General features: G+C 44.6%; 2 protein-coding genes across 2 annotated transcripts in view; one reads left to right on the forward strand and one right to left on the reverse strand.

Annotated features, from left to right (window-relative positions):
* The window catches only part of LOC117586041 (hemicentin-2), a 63,316-nt gene that overhangs the window by 5,450 nt on the left and 37,023 nt on the right, over positions 1-20,843 (forward strand). The gene's annotated exons all lie outside the window — the stretch shown is intronic.
* Positions 5,316-6,601, reverse strand: LOC117586042. Its single transcript, XM_034275887.1, has one exon. It carries the CDS (start codon positions 6,585-6,587, stop codon positions 5,628-5,630), a length of 960 nt encoding a protein of 319 aa, XP_034131778.1. The 5' UTR covers positions 6,588-6,601; the 3' UTR covers positions 5,316-5,627.

Genomic DNA, 20,843 nt, shown 5'->3' on the forward strand with positions numbered 1-20,843 from the left:
ATGTGGACCACAAAGAATAATGCCCATTTATCCTGCCCCAAAAAAAGAATACCATTTATTAGGGGCGAGGCGCCGCCGAGTAGCCCAGCAGGCAGACAATAAATCACCATTAAGCAAATTATGTACTCAACTCGACGAAAATTTTAAATGTCTCTCTGCCTGTCCATTGTAGCTGTACGATACAACCACATAATAGAAGAAAATAAGATGTGCTGTTGAAAAAAAGCAATGATTCAAATATAGGGGCGTAAATGTGTGTATGGCAGAACAGTGGAGAGACCAACTCGAACAGTTGATGAATGGCAGACTGTAACTCGAGAGGAGTCGTCCCACTCGCAGGGTTTAACAGGAAGTGGAGTACACACCTCTCTAAGTTATATCTCACACCTCGATGAGTTCATTAGCTTCTATGGGCTGTCACATTTCCGTTCCACTGTGCAACAGGATGCAACGTCAGCCATTATCATTATTACAACGACGTTTATCAGCAGTGTCCTCGTCCACCCAACCCCCTACAGCAGCAGTCTCATCATTGACACGTTTGTGTGCCCCATCCCCATCTCCATTTCCATTCCCAGACCATCCACCATTTGAGCCTAAAAGTCTACCCAGACAAGGTGTAAACATTTATGAGGCTTTGCCTCTTCTCTCCCCCAGCTTGTTCTTGCTGTTGTTACACACATTTTTATTTTCATTTTCATTATTCTGCCAACGTTGCAGGCGACACAAATTTATTTCGAAGCATTTACACACGCAGGTTGTGCTGCTGCTGTTGCTACTGCCGATACCAATGCCACATGCCACGTTTAGTGCCCGCAAATTTTCAGCATCTCCCACGAAGGAGGAGTGTCGTGTCGTCTCCGTTTCCCAGTCGAATTCCTCAGCGACCACAAATTTTCATGTAGTTATTTTTCTTTGCCTTCGGTGCTTTTCACTCTCGTTCCCTCTATTGTTCTTGTATAGCTATACCCTTTAGGTGTGGGTGGGAAGAGCGGGTGTATTGGGTACGTGTCAAAAGTGGGAAGAATGAAGAAAGGATCAAGCTGATTTTAGGGCTTCCAAAACAGTTAAAATGGATTTCTGCTTGTTGAAAAATGCATGAAATACTTTAATTATATTCGAGGCTCAGGTATAGCTTTCAATAGTTGATACGATTTCCTAACATTGAAAAGTCCCAAGATACTTCTCCCATTGAAGTATTTATTTTTGTCGTTTTCCCACTTTCCATCTACCAATCGGGTATTTTCTTGTTGGCATTCTTCCATGGCTTACATTTTCTTTCTACGTTTTTTTGTTACTTGCAAACGTGCTATGTTTTATTTTTACAACTTCCTTTCGGGGATCCACCCAGAAGCAACAAAAAAGTGTAAGATGAAACAGAAGATGGTGAAAAAGTGCCAAAAAACAACAACATTGATAGTGAGCGAGGGGGAAAAGGAGGAGCCTGTGTGTCTCTCTGCTTTGACTGTTAAAGTGTTCCAATTTTTCATGTCCACATCTGCATAAAAACCCAGACACATACATTCCAGCATACACGCACATCTAAACATGTGTATAGCTGTGTGTCAATGTCTGTCTATATATTCTTCTTTTAAATATCTTGCATGTATTTTCTTGGTTTGTTTCGTTGTCTTTCGTTTGCTGCTTTTCCCATGCTCCTTGGGTTGGCTCAGTCTCTGCTTTTTCCCCATGCTCTTTGGGTTTTCCCTCCTATTTTGTTGCTGCTTGAACTGTTTGAGTGCGTCGTCTTCCGCTTTTCCTTCTGGCTGGCGTAAATTACAACGCATAATTTTCACATTACGTCAGCGCATTTCGATGTGTGTGTGCCACAGTAGCTGTGTACTCTCACCCTCTCACTCTCACTCTCACTCTCTTCCCCTCGCCGTTTTTTGCCAGCTTGAGAATGAGCACTTTTTTCTTGCTGCTGCTGCTACTGGTGCTACTGCCTTGTGACTTTGGTTAATGTTGCGATATGGAAATCAATATTCCTAATGGCTGTCATGCGATTTGACCTGCTCCCCTTCTCTCTTAGCCACAAACAGAAGAAAAAACCTTCTGCAGTGCCAGTGGCACGGAAGCACTCACATTCCATATTCCATATTCCATATGCCACATTCAACATTCATAAATATGTTAGCCTGGTTATTATTTAATCGAGACTGAAACGTTTTTCAAATTAATTAAATCGATATTCACAGGAAAAAGTTCTGCTTTTAAAGGGGCAACAATTTAAGTAGCACACGGCACTGAAATGGATTTGAAAATCCCTTTACGGATCAAGTGATTCCAGTACCTCAATTTGCAGACATACTCGAATTTTGTCAAAAAAGAAAAGCACCGCTGAGTGGCTTAAAGTCCTGCACTGCACAGGCAGCAGGCACATCGGAGTGGGTCAGGGACTTTTTGTGGACCAGCATTTGGCATAGAGCTCAAAAAGCCGAAAGGTAAAGTGCAACCAACAAAACTGGGTAAATGGAGAAAGGAAAACTGAAGAAAAACAGCTAAAAACTCGCGGTAATTTGAACCTTTTTCCATTCGAGTGACTTCTCCTGGGCCCTGGCAAATCAAATATCAAAGTGAAAACTTTCTCTCTTTTTCTGTGTATTTAGTGTGGGAGAAAGGGAAGCCTTATGGGTGGTGGCATTCAACGCACGAGTAATCCTCTGTAGCAACAGGTTGCCAGGTCTTCTATTTTGACAACTGAATAGAGGACGGACGGACTGAGTGAGACCCTCAGCCGGATTAAAGGCTGACCTGCAGTTGATTTGAAAATCAAACTTGCATGAAACAATGGCCCAACACAAAAAGAGAGAGCAAAACAGGAAGAACGAGCATTTGAGAGTCGTTAAAATAAAAGGATTTTCACAATTTAAACATTGCCGATTGAAGTAAGCTACTTTTCGTGCAGTCATCTTCCACTGTTGAGTTGGGAATTGACTTTTAGTTAAGGTTGTCAGGATCCCATTCCCCGATGCCCTGATGCCCCGATTCCCATTCCCAAACAGGATGTAATCTTTCAACTTAACTGAGATTTCCACTTCACTTTGGGCTCCGCTTTCCCTCGCTGTCTGCTTTTCTTTGTTTGAATTTCTTTCTTTCTTTTCTTTCTTTTTTCCGCCCTCACCTTTGCAATTACGAAACAAAATCGAAGCAAGGCAAAGCGAAACGAAACGAAATGAAATGTTTCCCAGCCAACGCGTCTCATGAGTTTTTACCCTGGACCTGAACCTGGACGTGCTGCCGCCCGTCTGAAATTTATCGCTTGTGGATTTATTTTTCAAGAGATATCTTGAACACTTAGTATTTTTTTTTCACTATCCATTTGGTGGAGTATTCTTGTGTATTTCGATATTTGAGAGTGTTTTATGCCACATCTCAAGGGCTCATTAGTTCCAGGATTGCTTTGTTTTGATCAACTAATCCTCTAAAACAATGCCATTTTCCTGCCAGCTTTTGCAGTAATAATATTTGTAAATTGTCTGTGCATTTGGGTGAAGGAAAGTTAACCTTCCACTTAACCAAATTCATTTCCATTCACATGGTTGCAATAAATACAAACCAAGTCAAGAACCGACCTGCAATGAAATTAAATACGTTACCAAAATAAAATGGCAAATAAAAGCGTGAAAAATTGAGTCTGCCACCCCCTGAACACACACACACACACACCACCACAACAGACCACATCAAATAAAAGCCCTAAATGGGGCTTCAACACCGCCGCAGAAGTTTCAGAGGGGGCAGGAAGCCACGTGGCAAGAAGGGCGTCAGGGGTAGGGTAGGGACTCTCATTTATTTGCATTTTGAAAACCCAACCAGTCGACGAGCCAGCCATGAAACCAACATGAAAACCAAGAAAATGAAATCGGCACTCACTACGGCAGAAAAAAATTCATAAAATAAAATAAAGGATTTCCTAATTGCCAATTTGCATGCAGCCGCCTCTAATTTTTGCCCATTCGCTGGATAAATAAACTTCATTTCGCGCTGGGGGTTTTCCTCTTCTTTTTTCTTGTTGGGCGGGGGATGTGTGTGTTGTGTTGTGTTATGCCCTTACGAGAGGGTATGATCCATGTGGAAAGGGAGTTGGTTATGTGTATGCAAGGCTCGTACGCAGCGATTGTTCCTGTCAATAATGTGTAGGATCCATTCGGCTTCTTGTTTTTTCGTGGGATAGTTTGCACAAGTGTTAGCTCTATTCGTATTCATACATATATTTATCATTGACTCTTGTTATGACATTATATTATCCTGCTGCATATTGAACCATTTGCTTGGTAATCTCTCGCCATCTGGAGGAGAGTATCAACACATTTGGAGCCCTAAACAAAGCTGCCCATATTTCTCTCGCTTGTTGGTTTATGATTTTGTTTATTTAGTGAGTTGGCTTTGCTTTAGTGGCATGCTACACCACAGCCAGCTCCTCTTTTTTTTCCCCACCACCACCGCCCCGAAAATCTTATTTACCCATAGCCACACCACACCACCCACTGAAACAACCAACCACCCAACCATCCTAGTGGTTCGTTTCAGCGGACATTCCACGGTTTTGTTCTGGTTGCCTGCGTTGCATATTTCTGGTGCTTCAGCTCCTGCTGCCCCTTCCATTTCGCTTTGCTTTTTTTTAAATTTGCCCAATTCCAGGCATGATATTTGTGTGCCAGGACAGGACATGGAAGGGGCAAGAGTCGCGAATCGCGATACTATATACCTATATGGTGCATATATGGGGGCTGGCCGGGCCTTATTTGCCTTTCAACTCGGAAGCCCGGATCGAGCGCGCGCGTTATTTATGCAAATGTCAAATATTTTGATATGCCGCTGCCATGTGAATGAAAGCAAACGGAAGTACATTATAAAGTTGGGTGGGGCGGCAGCCCACTACCGCTTGCTGTCCTTCCTCTTGCTGTTCTGCCCATTCAGAGTGGTATTATTTGGGCAACCAACAAGCCGAATATGTGCCACTAATATGACCGCCCCATGGCCCTCGCAGCACCACTGCCAGCAGGTCGACGTCCATCTCCGATGTGTGGGCTGCGGAGGTGGCGGTGGCAAGTGGCAAGTGGCAAGTGGAGTAATTATGGCATTTTCGAAATTCCTCGTACTCCTCCTGCTCCTCTCGTCTCTGCCGGAGGCTCCTGCAAAACAACTCCTGGGGCTACAACCTCACCTGTTTGCCCCACCACATTATTATGTTGCCAACATGTACTTTTCTTTGTTGTTGGCTTTGTTGTCCTGGGAGGCAAAGAGATAAAGGAGGAATGGGGGCTGTGGGATGTGATGGAAAATACATTTTTGAGATTATTGGCACGTTACGTAAATTACTTCGCAAAAGGAATTTTTAATTTTAACAACACCAAAGAGGGACATCCAACACACACAAACACACACCACAGCGAGGGAGAATTTTCTATTGATTATTCTTCAAAAAGAGCGAGCCAGCCGCCTGTTGAATTTCCCTAGAAACTTATTTGGGCAATCAAATTGCTAATGGAGCTGCTGCCCAAGCAGCCGGAAACTCAATTAGTCTGCTGCTTTTTTTGAGGGGGGTGTGCGGAAACTTTGCTAGAGAAACTTTTCAGAGTTGAGTGACCGCCAGAGTGGGGATGGGGAGGAGTCTGTGCTCTCTACAGTAAAACCACATTGAAAGATCGCAGCTGTGGCGGCTGCAACTCCTTTGCCTTCTGGCCCCAGGTGGTGGCCACTGGATGGACAACAACCTTGCGCTTCTTGTTAAATGTCATCGACTCGTAGTGGTAGTCCTGGGAGACCTTCGCAGAGTTCATATTGGCCACGAATGCCGGCCCGATGGGATCCAGATTTACGTAGAAGCAGTTGAGCAGAAAGATCTCGAAATTGAGGCGTGCCACCAGCTCGTAGGCGGCTCCCAGCTTCTCATTCCAAATGCTCACCGAAGTGAAGGCCAGCGGCTCCCGCGCCTGCAGCTGGAGCGCGTCCTTGATGGTGCGAAAGGTGTGCAGGGTGATGACCCCAGTGGGTCCGTCCCCAAAGTAATTGTGACTGAAATCAAAGATCATCATGGGCGAGGCATTCCGTGGAACCGTCTTCGAGGAGGACACAATCGTTTCGGCCTTTAGCTGTTCGACTCTGGACAGAGTTGTCAGGTACACAGGATGATTGGCTATCTCGGGGCGCAGCTCCTGCAAGCGATCTTCCAGTCGATTTACAAACTCCTCCAGCATGGACTCCTGCAGCAGCAGCGTGGCCACCGCATTGGGCGCAAAGGGATCGTGAAGGGACTCCATCAGATAGTGCATTGCACAATTAATGTCCCCATCCTCGCAGAGGATCATCAGTCGCGGCGAGCTCCATTTGTATTTGACTTCCTCTGGCTCCGACGATGCCTCTTCCGCGCCAATGCTTTGAAACAGGCGAGTGCCGGCAGTGGGCGCCTTTGGACCATCCCCTCCTGCAGCATCCTCCATTTTTACTATGGCTTGTGGCAAACTCACACTCAGATCCCTGTTGCAGTCCAAATTGTGTATTGTTTCATACTTGATGAGTGGCAAGGGCAGCAGGGGAAATTTTGGTATGACAAAGTCCTCTTCCATGACACGACTTTTCATTTTGCTGAAATTTAAAACTGATTAATTGATTTGAAAGTGTAAGCAAAGGGAACATTTTGTTCCCATTTTATGATATTCTTCCCACAAAATATTGCCCAACTTCCCTGATAAACACACACATGCTCGTATCGCCCTGCGATTTATCAAATCTCTCACTGGGGTCACACTTGATTTGGCTGCCAGTTGACCGAAGGACCTCGCTCATTGACCTTATTTTGGGGATGGCGGTGGGTGATTTACAGTTGATTTAACCGTTTAAGCATGGCTAATGCATAATAAACGTTATCCCCACAAACTTTTCAGCCACTTTTCCGAGTGCTCATTTGAGTGTGTCCGTGTGTATCTATGTGTATCGGTGACTGTGTGTAGGCGAGGCAGTATCCCCAGCTTACGGTCCCTTCTGCTCAAAACCTATTTGAGATAGAAATCATGTGCAGTCATTAGATTGTTTTTCGATTGACGTGACATGATAATGAATGATTTTTCTCTCAGTTTTTCCTCTTGTTTTCCTTTTGTTTCCCTTCCATTCTGGCTGTGTGGGGTTGTTGATGTTCTTGTTGTCGTGAGGCTTTTCCGCTTGCCCTTTTCTGGGACTTGTAACTTTTCGTGTAACAACCACAGCCGACTGCTGTTCTGCGGTTCGCCCTAAAAACCTGTAATTTCTGCGAGAAAAAAAAAAACAGAAAGAGAAAGAGAAACAGAAACAGAAATGGGTGTGCAAGGTGTCGACAGGCGGCAGGTGGCAGTCCAGTTTGTTTACGGATTTGTTTACGGCCGCCTGACCATAATGACCAATGAAGTGGCAAGCAGCGTCAAGTCTCAGCCCTGCCACCGAAATTACAACACGAATTGCAATTAAAATGGAAGTGGAAATGGCACGAAAATTGAAATTGCTGTTTGCTCGCACGCTCGTGTGCCTTAAAGGTTTTCTCTCACATAATTGGTTCCTAGAATGGAACTCCCACTCGTCTCACAGGCAAATCCATACTCCCTTCGTCTGCCAGTCAGAGTTCTGTTGCAAACAAGAGATTGACATTTCTGGACTCTGTTGACAGGTGGCCTGACAGTGCCGGAGAAGTGATGTCCCCGGCAGCCCAGACCTGACAGCTGCTGCTGCTGCTGCTGCTGCTGCTGTTAAAGATCCTGTCCCACAAGTAAATGTTGTATTTAAATAAAGTGAAGGGAGAGATGTAATTAATTTGCATAAATGTTCAGTGTTCAAAAGAATCAGTCAAAGGGAACCGCACGGAAATAAAAGGAACGAAATTAAAGGTATCACGTCTGGCACATTATAAGGATATGCCAGCCATCGCCCGCCGTTTCCTACATTCAAGTGGCAAGCAGCCTTGACGCCACTGGGAGTAACAGGCTCTTGACATCCCATCCCTTGGACTGTAGTATTTATTCTGCCACTCCCTTTGCATGTCATCGTCTTCGAGGTCTTCTTCTTGTTCGTCTGCAACGTCTACGTCTTGAGCGGCGGCGCTTTGTTTCGCCTTAATTAATACGCGTTTACATGTTGCCGACTTACGCACGCTTCGAAGCGTCGACACACGAGTGCCACGCCTAGAACCCCCCCCAACACCCACTGTGAAGAAAGGCTGGGTGTCCCCCCCTTTTGACGCACTGCGGCCGACACGCAAATGCAATTTGTGTGCAAAAGGTAATTTCTGTCTCCACACACACGCACTCTCGAATGGACAGAATGGAGAATGGGATGTGTGTGACTACAAAACAAATGAGTGAAATAAATATTTAAATAGTGGTCCTGTTTTGTTTCTTTGGCTCATTGTATGCCCTACTTTAGGGGTATTTGACTTAAGGGTACACATTTGGTAGTGTTTGTTTTTAAAGCTTACAGGAGACCCTTCTGTAACTGTAGGACACTGGAAGCTCTGGTAGATAACATACATTATTGCTTTCTTGGAAGTAATATTAGTATCTGCTAGAGTATTCGTAGCTTCGACCTTCATAATCAGCCTTCCCCTCTGCCTTTTTTTCTGTTTGGTTTGCCTTCCATGAAACATTAATTAATGTGTTAGCTACACTACTCACACACAAAAATGTTAATCAGGCCGGAGACAAAAGATTATCATTAATTAGGCGTGGGGGGCGTTAATTACACTCTTTATTTTCCCCAGCTCTTCTCAAGCGTTCCCTTCTCCTTTTCTTTCCATGAATAGGACACAATTAAAGCTTTAAAGAACTCAGCACTACACATGAGGGGACTGGCACTGACACTGTCCGCCATATGCTGCCGGCGGGGGCATCGTTGTGATAAAATCAAAATTTTAATTTAATTAAACACGAATTGAAATTTGTTGTAATCAATTAGCTTGGTGTTCAGTGAACAGAGCACACACGGTGCACGGTGTGTGTGCACAGACAGGTACATATGTACATATATAGAGATACACAAAGATACACACCGTACATTTGTAACTTCTAAGTGAATGAAGTTTCCAGCTGAATGACAGACAGATACAATCTTTTTTGTGTCATTGATGGGGCCTGCGCCGTGGCAGGTAGTTGGGGGTATAATGCATGAATTAGCAATGGACTCTGTGCATTAATTAGTGAAAGCGAAACCCCCTCGACAACACGACATCTTGATTGTAGGTTTAAATCCCATTGACTTTGTGCGTTTTCCTCTGTATTTTTTGTTTGTATTTTATGTTATAGTTGATTTATGTTTGCCAGTTTAATGCTTTGTTTGTGCTCTTGTACCGATGATGTCCTGCGGTGTTATTTCTTGTAATTATGTAACAACAATTTGCTGTCGGGTAGGTGGATTGATGGAGGGTGGGCTGATGGTGGGCGGTGGGAGATATTTGTGGGGTGTCATGAGATAAATTTAATTACAATGTAAAATAATGAGCGAACGCAATTTCCACTTTGTTTGCCTTCCACATTAACGAAGCAAATTAATGACAGCCCCCAAAGTCCAGATGTCAATTTTCCTCGTCTGGTTTTGCTGCCCAATCGGGGAATTGGAAATGCAATCATAAATAATGTGCAAAATACAATATTCCACCAATTTACGATGCACATTTTCATATTTCACATTTCATTGCTCACTGCTCACTTTGGTGTCTCTCTTTGGCTGTTTATTTATGACTTAAATTCATATATAAAGCATAATGAAATCAATCAAGGCAGCTTCTTTAATCAGCTTAGACCACACAGAACAGCTGCAAATTCCAAGAAATTCATCTGTGCAGACAGAATGTACATATGTCCTGGGGTTTTTGTGCCAAATTAAAACACCACAAAGAAGGCGCCATACTCGTATTTTGTGAATGCAAATTATTGGCCGTAAGTGGCAGAGCAGAGGCATCCTGCTGCCAAAAATATGATATAAATACGGAATGCCATAAGGCTGTGAGGCAATGCAAATATTTTCGTTGGATTTATGTTAATTTTGTATGTCAGTGGGAGATGCTTCCGAGAGTTGTATCACATGTGAGCCCATGGAGCGTATGCATAATACAATAATAATTATATGCAAAGCAAATTGAAATGCCACATACACAAATATTTTAATCAGCTCTGTCACTGCCTCTGCTTCTGCAGCTGCCTTTGCAACTGCCACTCTCTCTCTCTCTCTCTCAACCTGTGCTTTCGTTTTATCTCTTCACAGGTAAATAAGGATAACCGAATCACGGAAGTGGAAAATTCCACAACTCATGGCGTGTGCGAGTGAGGAGATTTTGCGCGCTGACTTTTTGCAGGGCTTCAATATTGCGTGTCTCGATGGATTGTCAGATACAAGATTAAACCCTAGGGGAAAAGTGGGTGCTTGCGTGTGTGCGAAACGAAATGAAAATGAAATGAAACGAAATAATCGAGACATGCAATCTGGGGCGGGGAAGGGAAATGCATCATTAACGACTAATTAGTGACCAGGCGAACATGTTGACTCGGCGAGAAATGAGCTGCAGACCTCAATGAAATCAATGCCAAAGGAATTGTGGCCGAAAAGTTTCCATTCCGACACTCGGACCAGTGGCTCAGACGCGTATAATCCTGGCAGAGCACTCAAGCCATGGGAAATTAGCGTGCAACAGTGCTTGACTTTCTCCTACAATCCCTCTCTCTCTATCCCCCTCTCTCCCTGTGCCACTCAACTTTCTCCAACTCCACTTGTACGTACGCTCTCCCGCTGCCAGACAACTTGAAATCTTTTCGAAATTTAGTGGGCTGCCTGCCGGACTGCTGGTAAATGTGTCTGTGTGTGGCGGAGTGACTCGTTCCTGCTATTAAGTGCAGCCCTGCAGGAGGACTCCTTAGAGCTTGGAGGCCATGCGGCGTATGCGCAATAAAACGCATTTCAATAGATTATTACGCGCTCATAACTCCCCGACGCACATCGATTACAGACGGACGTATTGTCTTTTGCCTTCTGAGCGTTGCACTCAAGCCGGAAGTTGGCGGTAAACACAACATTTGCGGGCGCTGTGGTTACAGTGGTCGGAAATCTATTCAGCAAGGCATGAAAAATAAAACGCATTTGTGTAGCCTATATATAATTGATCAATCTTTAATCAATCTATTGGTAAATGTGTGAAGAATCATTAATTATTTTTCTATAATTATAATTCTTAATTTAAATAGATTCTGTGTGGCTGTTGTCCGTTTCCCCACTATTTCAACCCACTGTTTCCGTTGTCTTCGAAGTCCTCGCTGTGTCTGCGGTTACTCTGCACGTTTATTATGCCATTCACAGTTTAATAATGATAATAACGTCAGGATATTAAAGTTTTCCCGACTGTCGAACGTCTCACTGGGAATGTCCGACGGGACATGGCTTCCATCACTTGTCTGAGTCTCGGTCTTTGGCTCGGGCTCTGGCTCTGGCTCTGGCTCTGGCTCTCGTTCTGGGCGGCATTAAAACTATAATCAGTTTATGCAATAAAGTAAATTGTGTACGTAATGTGCCCGCTGATGGTATGTCTTTTAGTTATTTATTTTCTCCTCTTTTGCGCTACTTTTTATTATTACGGCTTAAACTTGCTTAGCGCATTTAACGCCCTTTTTTTCTGACAGTCTGAGCTGGGAGAAAAACGGGGGAAAAAAGCTGGGGCCGTTCGATATTAATAAAAGTTTGGGCAAAGTTAATTAAATCTGCTTCTTAATGTGCAGCCATGCATGGGGCATCCAAGGCGCGAACGTAATAAATTGACCGTACGCACCATAATGTTCATATATTCGTATCTATATATCTAGCGGAGGAGGAGGATGCTGCTGCTCCTACTGCTGCTGCTATTTGCTGCTGTTGGGGGAGTTTCAGATAAAGTTTTTCGCTGTGGAAAAATCCAGCAAAAGTGAGTCATAAAGTTGGGTTTTCTCTTGTGGGGTTGCTTTCGGTTTTATGTTCGCACTTTCGCTAAATCTACGAAAAATATAAAAGCATATTTGATATACATATTTCGCCTTTTCTAACCCGAGCTTCTAGTGCTTCTTTTTGTGCAATAAATCATGAAAATGTTCCCTCATCTTTTGCGATTATTCAGGTGTCACCCGCACGACTTATTTCCTTCATTTTACTTAACTTTGATTAAGCCGAAATCCCTCAATTGTCAAACATAATTGGAATAACTATTTTGCCAAATCCTAATTGAGATTTCTGCAGTGTCCTGTCTGCCACATCCCATCCCATCCCGATGCTGTGTCCTCTAGTTAATGCCTTCTTTGTGGCATAACAAGTTTGCATTTTAAGGTAATTGGTTATTTTAATGCTTCACCTGACACAAATTTCCGTTTGATGTTACATATACAAATACATGTCTATGTACGTACATCTCGAGTGAATCCCTCTAGGGCCGTCATACTGCTGTCTTGGCCGCCTCGAGGCCGGGGCCGACGCTTCTTGGCCTTAATAAAGCACATAAAATGGCATTAGAGTGGCAACAAAGTCGCCATTATGAGTTCTTTTGTGGCATTTAGCCGCCTTTGTGCGGGCGCGTCAATATTTAATAGCGCCCTGAGCCTCGTTTCTCCACCATTCTTTACATTGTTCGCCGCCGTCGTGCACAAGAGAGGAGCAAGTTTTTTATTAAATAATGTGAAGCTTTCATGTCTTGGCAGGACAGGGCAGGACGGGGCAGGGCAGGGCTGCGCCTGCCGCTCCTCCAATTAAAGTTGAACTGAGCTCAAAGCTGAAATTTGCGTGTTATTTTTCAATTCCTTCTGCCCAAGAAGTCAAGAAAGCACTTAGTACAGCGCTACTAAATGGCAAACAATCGAAGCAATCAAGCGAAATCATCGCCTCCAAACCGATGAAGCGCGTGTGTAGTGGCCACTCTCTCTGCCTTCCATGGCAATTCGATTAGGCAGAAGCTTCCTTAAGCTCCACGGAAGGGGGAGGTTCTGTCTTTAATTAAAATGGGACACAACTATGCCGGAGACTGGGGACAGGGGACAGGGGAGGACAGTGGACAGGGACATGCCTTAGATTTGTGTCAAGTGCCTGACAGAGAAGCCAAAGCCGAAACTTTATCAAAGTTTAGAGGATGAGGAGGAGAAGGTGGAGCTGGAGGAGGAGGAGGAGTCGCTGTCGCTGTCGAGGGTCAACAAATTCCTTGGCAAACAAATTTAATAACATAATTTAAAGCTTCTGTTTTTGTAGGAACTAGAGAGAGCTTCTGCTTCTACATTTTGTCATTGTGTGCGGTTTTAAGTGAATTACAAGCTGAATGTCACAGAATGCCGCCAACAACAATGCCAATAACACATACAGGATAGCACAAACAGGATGACAGCAGTAGCTGTAGCTGTAGCTATAGCTGTTGCCTGGAGGGGCCCAAGCCGAGACGCAGGACAAAGCCAGCCAAGCGACAAAATTATGTAAAAAGTCGGGCAAGAAAACAGCACACAAAGCCAGAGAACCAGAAAACCAGAGAGCTAGAGCCAGAAACGGAAGCAGCAGAGAGGAGGCCAGAGTGGCGAAGGCCAGAACACAGAAATTGTCTAAGCGACGAACAAAGTGAAAGCGAGAAGACAGAGAGTGGGAGAGTGTGACCTCTGGAGGCCACTCGGTGGCAAAAGTTGAAGGCAGCCCCAGCCGAAAACTGCAAATGAACATGCGACAAGACAAAACAGGAAACGATTACCCAGCCCCCTCCGCTGCCGATGGAACCAGAGATATGTAAGAAAACCAGTGGGAGAGAGAGAGAGGGAGTATCGCAAGACAAGTCTAGAGTTTCCACGGCTCGGAATTTGCTTTAAATATTTCACAAATCGAGTCAAATTCATTAAGCGGCTGTTTGTGCAAGTGCTTTGAAAATTGAGCTAAACGATGCGAAATGATGCCAAGATGGTATTAAATTATGAATACCTGAAGCAAAAGGAGCAAAAGGAGAGACCTGCCCAGAGGATATGCCAGTCATGAGACCCACAATCTTTCTTTCTACCTCGGCTGCCACCAAAAAGTGTGTGCGGTGCGTCAAGTGTGGGAAATGCCGCCCCTGTCTGCTGTGTCTCCTGTTAACAAGCGAAACGAATGACTAAACAGAGTAGCGCCATTCCCCAGAAAAGGGAAGCAGCAGCAGCCCCCGAAGCGCATAGATAACCAGCTTCTAGGGTTGGGGCTCGCATCCGGGACTGGGACCCTGGTTGAATTACTGAGTCTTCGGGCTGTAAGTAACTTAAATTTTGCAGGCCGAAACAGAGAGAGGCCCTGCTGTTCGCTGGCTGTGTAATTCATTATGTATGCCTAATGTTAACAATTTAGCAGCTATTGGTTTATCTTAATGAAGCTGTCTGCCCCCCAGGAGCGACCTAAATACACAGACATACTTACACAGAGCGAAAAGCGAAAGAGAGTGCCACTCCCACTCCCACACATACACACACACACACATACACACACATGGCCACACACAGTTGAGCGACCTTCCGGCCTGCTTTTGGCAGTCTTTAACTTTTATTATGGGGCCATCCCACCTCACCCCATCCTTAATCCTCCGCCCTGGCTCCATTACACTGTCGCTAACCCATCGACAGAAAAGATTTAACCACCCTGGGAAGCCCCTTGTCGCCCCTTTGACACTTGGGGAACAAAAAATATTGTCACACTTAACCGCGAAACGGTTGAACTTTTGGGGAAGACCCTGCCACTGGTGCTGGTCTTTCCTGTTGCTGCTTATCCCTTTGTCTTTTGCTTTTTTCAAGTTTCCTTAAATATTAAAGAGCTCTCATTGCGGTTTGTGCCAATGTTCCCCCTTCTCTACCGAATCTATGCGGCGGGGCAGAGTCCCTGGCGGACCAGCTGACGAAGCGGCGAAAGTGTTGACACTCGTGGGAAAATGTTTTAATAATTTGTGTAAAGAGTTGACAGCTTGTGTGGCACGAAAAGGCAAAGGGTGTGCTGTGGTGTAGAGTGTGCTATGTTGTGGCACGTGTGAAAAGCTAAACTTTTATTTTCTACAAAAAAAAAAAGAAAGGCAAAAGGTTCTGCAGAGGAGGTTGCATCGAGGGTTGCTGACAAAAGGCTAAACAGCATTGACAACGAGTTTGGTTTTGTCATAAAATATTCAAAAATATATATGACGCACACACACATGCAAGCAGTTAGGCCCCCACATCTCAGCCCCATAATTGACATGAATTTCGATTGGGATTTGGGCTGTGCCCTTGGCTGCTGGCCAGCCATTTGATTTGCTTTTTGGGCACTAGCTCACATACATTGACATCGACATGTCGCACACACACATACACAAATCAGCATACATATGTATATGTTGATGGTTCATTAGGAAAGGTCAAAGCTTATTAAATATTTTATATGGCACATGAGACCCACACCCTTCAGTAAAAGGCTTCCACATTGAGGCAGGCAGAGTAGAGTACTTTTTGAGTGGTGTACTGGCTGACACATGTCCTCCTTGTGGGGTCAAGGACATATACCAGGCCTGACAGGCAAGTACTCCTCCTATGGGATCCAACCTGTTTGACATACTCATTTACATGATTGAACTTCTGTCTGACGCCACATCGATACCAGAGCTCTGAGCCGTATGCTTTCCCATAGATTTTTATGTAAATGTCCAGTTGCTTTTCTTACTCAATTAGAGGAAAACCGAGGGGAATATCCCAATAGAATTGCCTGATTAGATTACACCTCCCCAATGTCTATGGTGAAACCTTGAACTTAAATTGGAGAAGTACAAAAGTAACGCAAGACTGGCAGCTTAAAATTAACGAAGGAATCTACTGCCATGGTCGAGTGCCAGGCAAACACATAAATTAAACAACTTAGAAAGGGAGAAGCAGGAAGAAAATGGCTGAAACGTTTGCTGTTTGGAAATTTATTAGGCAAACAAAAGATTTATTAATGCGAAAATTTGCAGCATCATCACACGGTGTGTATGTGTGAGGGTGCTCGAGAAATTCTTGATCTATATTTGCCTTTGTTTCATGTGGTGGCACACACAGACAAATAAAGCTTAAGCTGCATGGAACGCACACGTAAACAGACAGAGAGCAAGCGGGAAATGAGCAAGCGAGTAATGTGCAAAGTGAAGCAAAAATTGACATCGAACCACCTGGAAAATCCTCCCCGACATCCGACACACACACACAAACGCAAACACGCAAGCAGACAGAACAAATGCACTTGCATTGATTAGTTTACCTAATTTGCTGGTGGGTTTACTCTGACCCCAACCCGACCCATCCACCCACCCATCCGATGGCGATGCGATGGTCGGCTTGATGTTGCATTTAAGTGGATCCCCAATTTGGGCCAACATTTTACACACAGTGCGCTGCAGCGATTACCTCTCTCACACTCTCATGAGAGATGAGAGCCTATCGCTAAGTGGCTTGGGTGTATGTGTTAATTGCATTGGGGCCTTCGGCGGGCTGGACGGCAGAAACAAGTGTGGATTCACTTGCCATAATGCATTCAAAGTGGAGTGGACCTCCGTTCCTACGATGCGTATGAGTAATCTGTCAGCCTGAGCCATAAATTAAATTTTTAGTCAGCAGCCCCAGTAATAATTCTTAGCTCCGAACTCTGTTTGCTTAAGTTTTGCACAGATTGGCATATGAATAAATGACTGTGAATATTTCTGCAAACTTATATATACATACTCTAACTTATACCCTGTGTATAAATTGGTTGGGCAAAACTTTGCTTGGTAGCTACCTGAGAGATGATTAAGTGTACGCAATTTATTAACAGATCAAAGTTTATGGTAGTCCCGTGTGTGGGCATGGGGCGAGTCTCATCTGATTTATGATGTGCCATCAAAGAAGACACGCGCCAGCCACTGTGGGTGGTGAAAAAGGCCCCCAAAAGGAAAGGCAACAATATCCAGGAAATATTCTCCAAATTCCTACACATCTAATTTGGGTTTATTTATAATTTTGTTTTGGTTCCAGTTTATCGTTTTGGGGGTTTACTTAAATTCGTCGTGGAGCAATGTCGAAACTTTCAATTGAAGATTAAACTTTCAACTGTCTTTTCCACTTTTCTCGATTAACTTTCCATAGTACGCGCGCAATGACGACGACGACGACGACAGCAACGAAGGCGGTTGGCAAGTGACACACTGCCAGATTCCGATGCTGACGTAATCATGTGCTCTCTCTCTCTCCCTCTCTCTCTCTCTCTCGCACATTTTGGCAAGTTTTTCTTGGTTTCCTTTTCGGGTATGGGGCCGCCACTCAATCGCTGTTTAAAGTGCTTCTCAGCAACAACAATTTTGAACTGTGATGTGTGCCTCTGTCGCTGAGTCTTCTGCCGCTGCTGCAACTGGCCTTTCGTGCTACTGAAAATGGTATATAAACCTGTGATTTTTATAGCCGACTTTATTTTCCGCTATTTGTTGTTGCCGCTCGGCTGTTGCCAGCCGTGCTGGGGCCCCGTGGCCACCAAGGCGTTGGATGGGAGGCAACATTTGCTTTTATAGACTTTTTCGCTGCCCAGTGTAATAGTTTCCGTTTCCACTTGGGTCTCTCCTTACCCAAAGCCATCCCTCGACTCCTTCAGACTGACCGACCCTTCACATATTATTTTCGTCTTCAAAAACAAAGCAAAAAAATTACTTGCGATGCCCGAAGACGGAGTATATTCCATGTGTGTGTAAAAAAGCCATAAACTGAAGAAATTGAGAGCTTCGCTTTGCCTTTCGTGGCAAAATTCTGCTGTTTAAGATTGCTTATACTTTTGCAAAAGCAAATATATAACTTAGTTGAGCAATAGTTATGCCCGGGAATCAATTTTCCAACTATAGAAATACATTTCCACAGCTTAAACACAAACTGTAGAATTTATATTGGGCATCATGTTTGTGTGTGTTGCGGAAAACAAGCAGCAGCAGCGGCAGAAGCATTCATTAAGAATGTGGGGAAAGTGTTTTTGTGTGCTCCAGCTTAAGCTTTTAAAAGCAACAGTAAAGCCTCCACTCAACGCCACTCCACCCGGAGCCGCTGACAGACTGAGAAACTGCCAGAAATCGGAGTGGCGCAGTAGCGGAGTGACGTAGTGACGGAGGCGAGGAAAACTATTTTGACTAGACTACTTCATGATGAGAGCTGCACGTGCCAGGGGCATGGACATCACATGAACATGCTCCACACACACACACACACACTAACATCCAGATGTAGTAGATGTTTTTATAGATGTTAAGATAAACATCTCGGGAGCCAGGACTACAGCAAATGAAAGGGGCCTGCCACCGCCTGCTGGGGGCAACAGACATTAATTCAGAGCTCGAAAAGAGTAGCTCGAGAATGGTGGGGAAGGGGAACGCCCATACCCACACCCACACGCACACTCACACACAGGCGCTAGGCAATGCCATAACAATTTGTTGTACAGCATAAGCAAGAGCAGCAGCAGCACACTTTAATGGGAAAATTCTCTGCCTTGAGCCGACCCCTCTCTCGTATGCCGTATACGTAATCTGTTGTGTAATGTCTTTAGTCGTGTCAACTTCGAGGAGAGGCCAATCCCAGTACCCCGGACCAAAAACTGATTCAGAGAGAGTGTGAAAAAAAAAATCCACAGCCAGAGAGAAACAAAGCCATGAGCCGTAGCTGTAGCTATAGCTGTAGCAGTAGCAGTGGAGAACCAGAGCCATGAAAGGAGGCGCACAAGTTGAAGTTTTGAAACAACATTTAGATAAATTTCCCCCGAGACCCGCAGTCCCGCAGACCCCCAGGACAGATGGATGGATGGCTTTGGCTGGCTATGGCTGGCTTTGGCTGGCTGACTGGATGGGAATAGCGGCAAGAATGATGTAGTGCCACAAGCTGTAGCAAATTTAGTTTTCATATATAGTTAGTCGCCTAGAAAATGGTGTAAACTACTTTGAATAAGAATCAGTCTAGTCTCGCAATTGAATTGAGGCATGGCAGAGGGTTTTTGCTTTTACAAATTAAATGAAATCACCCTCTAGACAATTACAATAATTGAATGCTGTGAAGCACACCACTCCAGCCTCATCCAGGCAGCAGATCAATGGGTAATGAGATGACAAATAAACTGCTGGTGACTGGTGCCAAATTTACTTTCAAATGCCATTTAATTTACATTACTAAGGGATGCTACAACACCTCTCCACTGTGTCCCCTGTGTCCCTCTCTCACTCTCACTCTTTCATTGTGAAGTGTTCGACTCCAGCTCCAGTCGCCTGGAATAAGTGAGTGCTGCTCAATTTGGTCGCTCAACTATGTACTTGGTGGTTTCGTCATTAAGCCATTAAAGGGTTGACGAGAGATGCTGCCGCTGCTGCCGCTGCTGTTGTTTCCTGTTTTAATGGCAGCTCCAACCGAAAATTGAGCAACATTTGTGGGCAAGTGACTGTCCACCCCCCAGTGAAAGTTTCACCACCTCTAGAATGTCAAGTCATTAATATTCACATGAAGGCAGAACCAAACCGAAGCGAAAGCTGTTTGTTCGCAACAGCAATTCCAGACGAATAATATTTAATTAGAGAATTGTTTAGACAAACTTTTTAATTACAAGGCCCCGAAGGCTCCACTCCTACACTCTTCTGAGTTCTCTCTCTCTCTCTATTTTCGGGTTGGGTTCCACCCGCATAAATCTTTCAACTTCCGAGGCTTAGAGAAAACCAAAAAAAAAAATTAATGAAAGCACACCAGTCGGACGGACTTCAGGCTGCTGCTGCTCTAAGCCTTTAAAACGGCTGCCAGTTTTGATGCTGCCTCTCGCTCTCTCTCTCTCTCTCTATATATCTCCCTCTCCCTTTCTCTTCGTGAGTAGCCCGTCAGCTGCATAAATTTCAAAAGGCGAGGGCCACGTTAAAGTCAACATTCTGTGCTGCCAGTGGCCTACATTCGCTAGGGGGGCCCGGAGTGTGCTTTCAGCATTACTGCCTCCGCCTTTCACTTTCGGTGACAGTTTTGCAGCGTTGCATGGTCCCTCACACACATCCGCATCCACACACACACACTCACACTCACACATGTGCGTGCTTATGCAGATGAGTTGCCAGTAACGTGTGGAAAATTATGAAGATAAATTTGTGTTTGTCTTTTTTGTGCTCCCTCGAGAGAAAGGGAGAGAGAGAGAGCGTCAGTCGTGTGCCACTTTGACGGCGCCGCCAGCTGCTGCCGACATGGGCAAAAATTGTATGAAAAATTACCCAAGTAAATCAGAAGTGAAATATGCATCGAGCGGTGAAAGTTCTTCAAGAAAAGATTACCAACAATTTAAAATTAAGTTTGATATTGAAATGGCTTCGAATACTAAAGAGATATTCTACAAAAACTTCAGGAGGAGACAGACCTCTTTTGAGTGCTTGTTCTGAGACTCAAGTGAAAACACACTGAAATCTGTGTCGTGACACTGGGGTAGGTGGGTGTGTTGGCGGTGGGCTGGTTTCCCTAATTAATTGACAAGTATTGGAGATGTTTCAAGGGGTTGGTGGAAGGAGTAATTTGCCGCATTGAATACAAATTGCAGGAACATTCAGCCCTGGGGCCAATGCCGATTCTCGGGCCGGCCAACTAAGCCGACAAATGGCGAAACTTGAGATAATTAATTGAGCGCCAAACTAAACACGAATTTCGAACCCGGCCAAAAGCAATTATCTACAATAGCAACACACATGTGTGCTAGCGGGCACTCTTCACACTCACACACACACTCGGACAAAGGGAAAGGAGACAATGGGGAGTGTGGAGTGGAGAGATAGCTAGGGGCATAGTAAATCACTTGGCATTTAGCAATCGACGAAAATAAATCGATTCTCTATTAAAAGACACATTAAAAACCCTCGA

This window comes from Drosophila guanche, unplaced genomic scaffold (genome assembly GCF_900245975.1).
Source record: "Drosophila guanche unplaced genomic scaffold, DGUA_6, whole genome shotgun sequence".
Lineage (NCBI taxonomy): Eukaryota > Metazoa > Arthropoda > Insecta > Diptera > Drosophilidae > Drosophila > Drosophila guanche.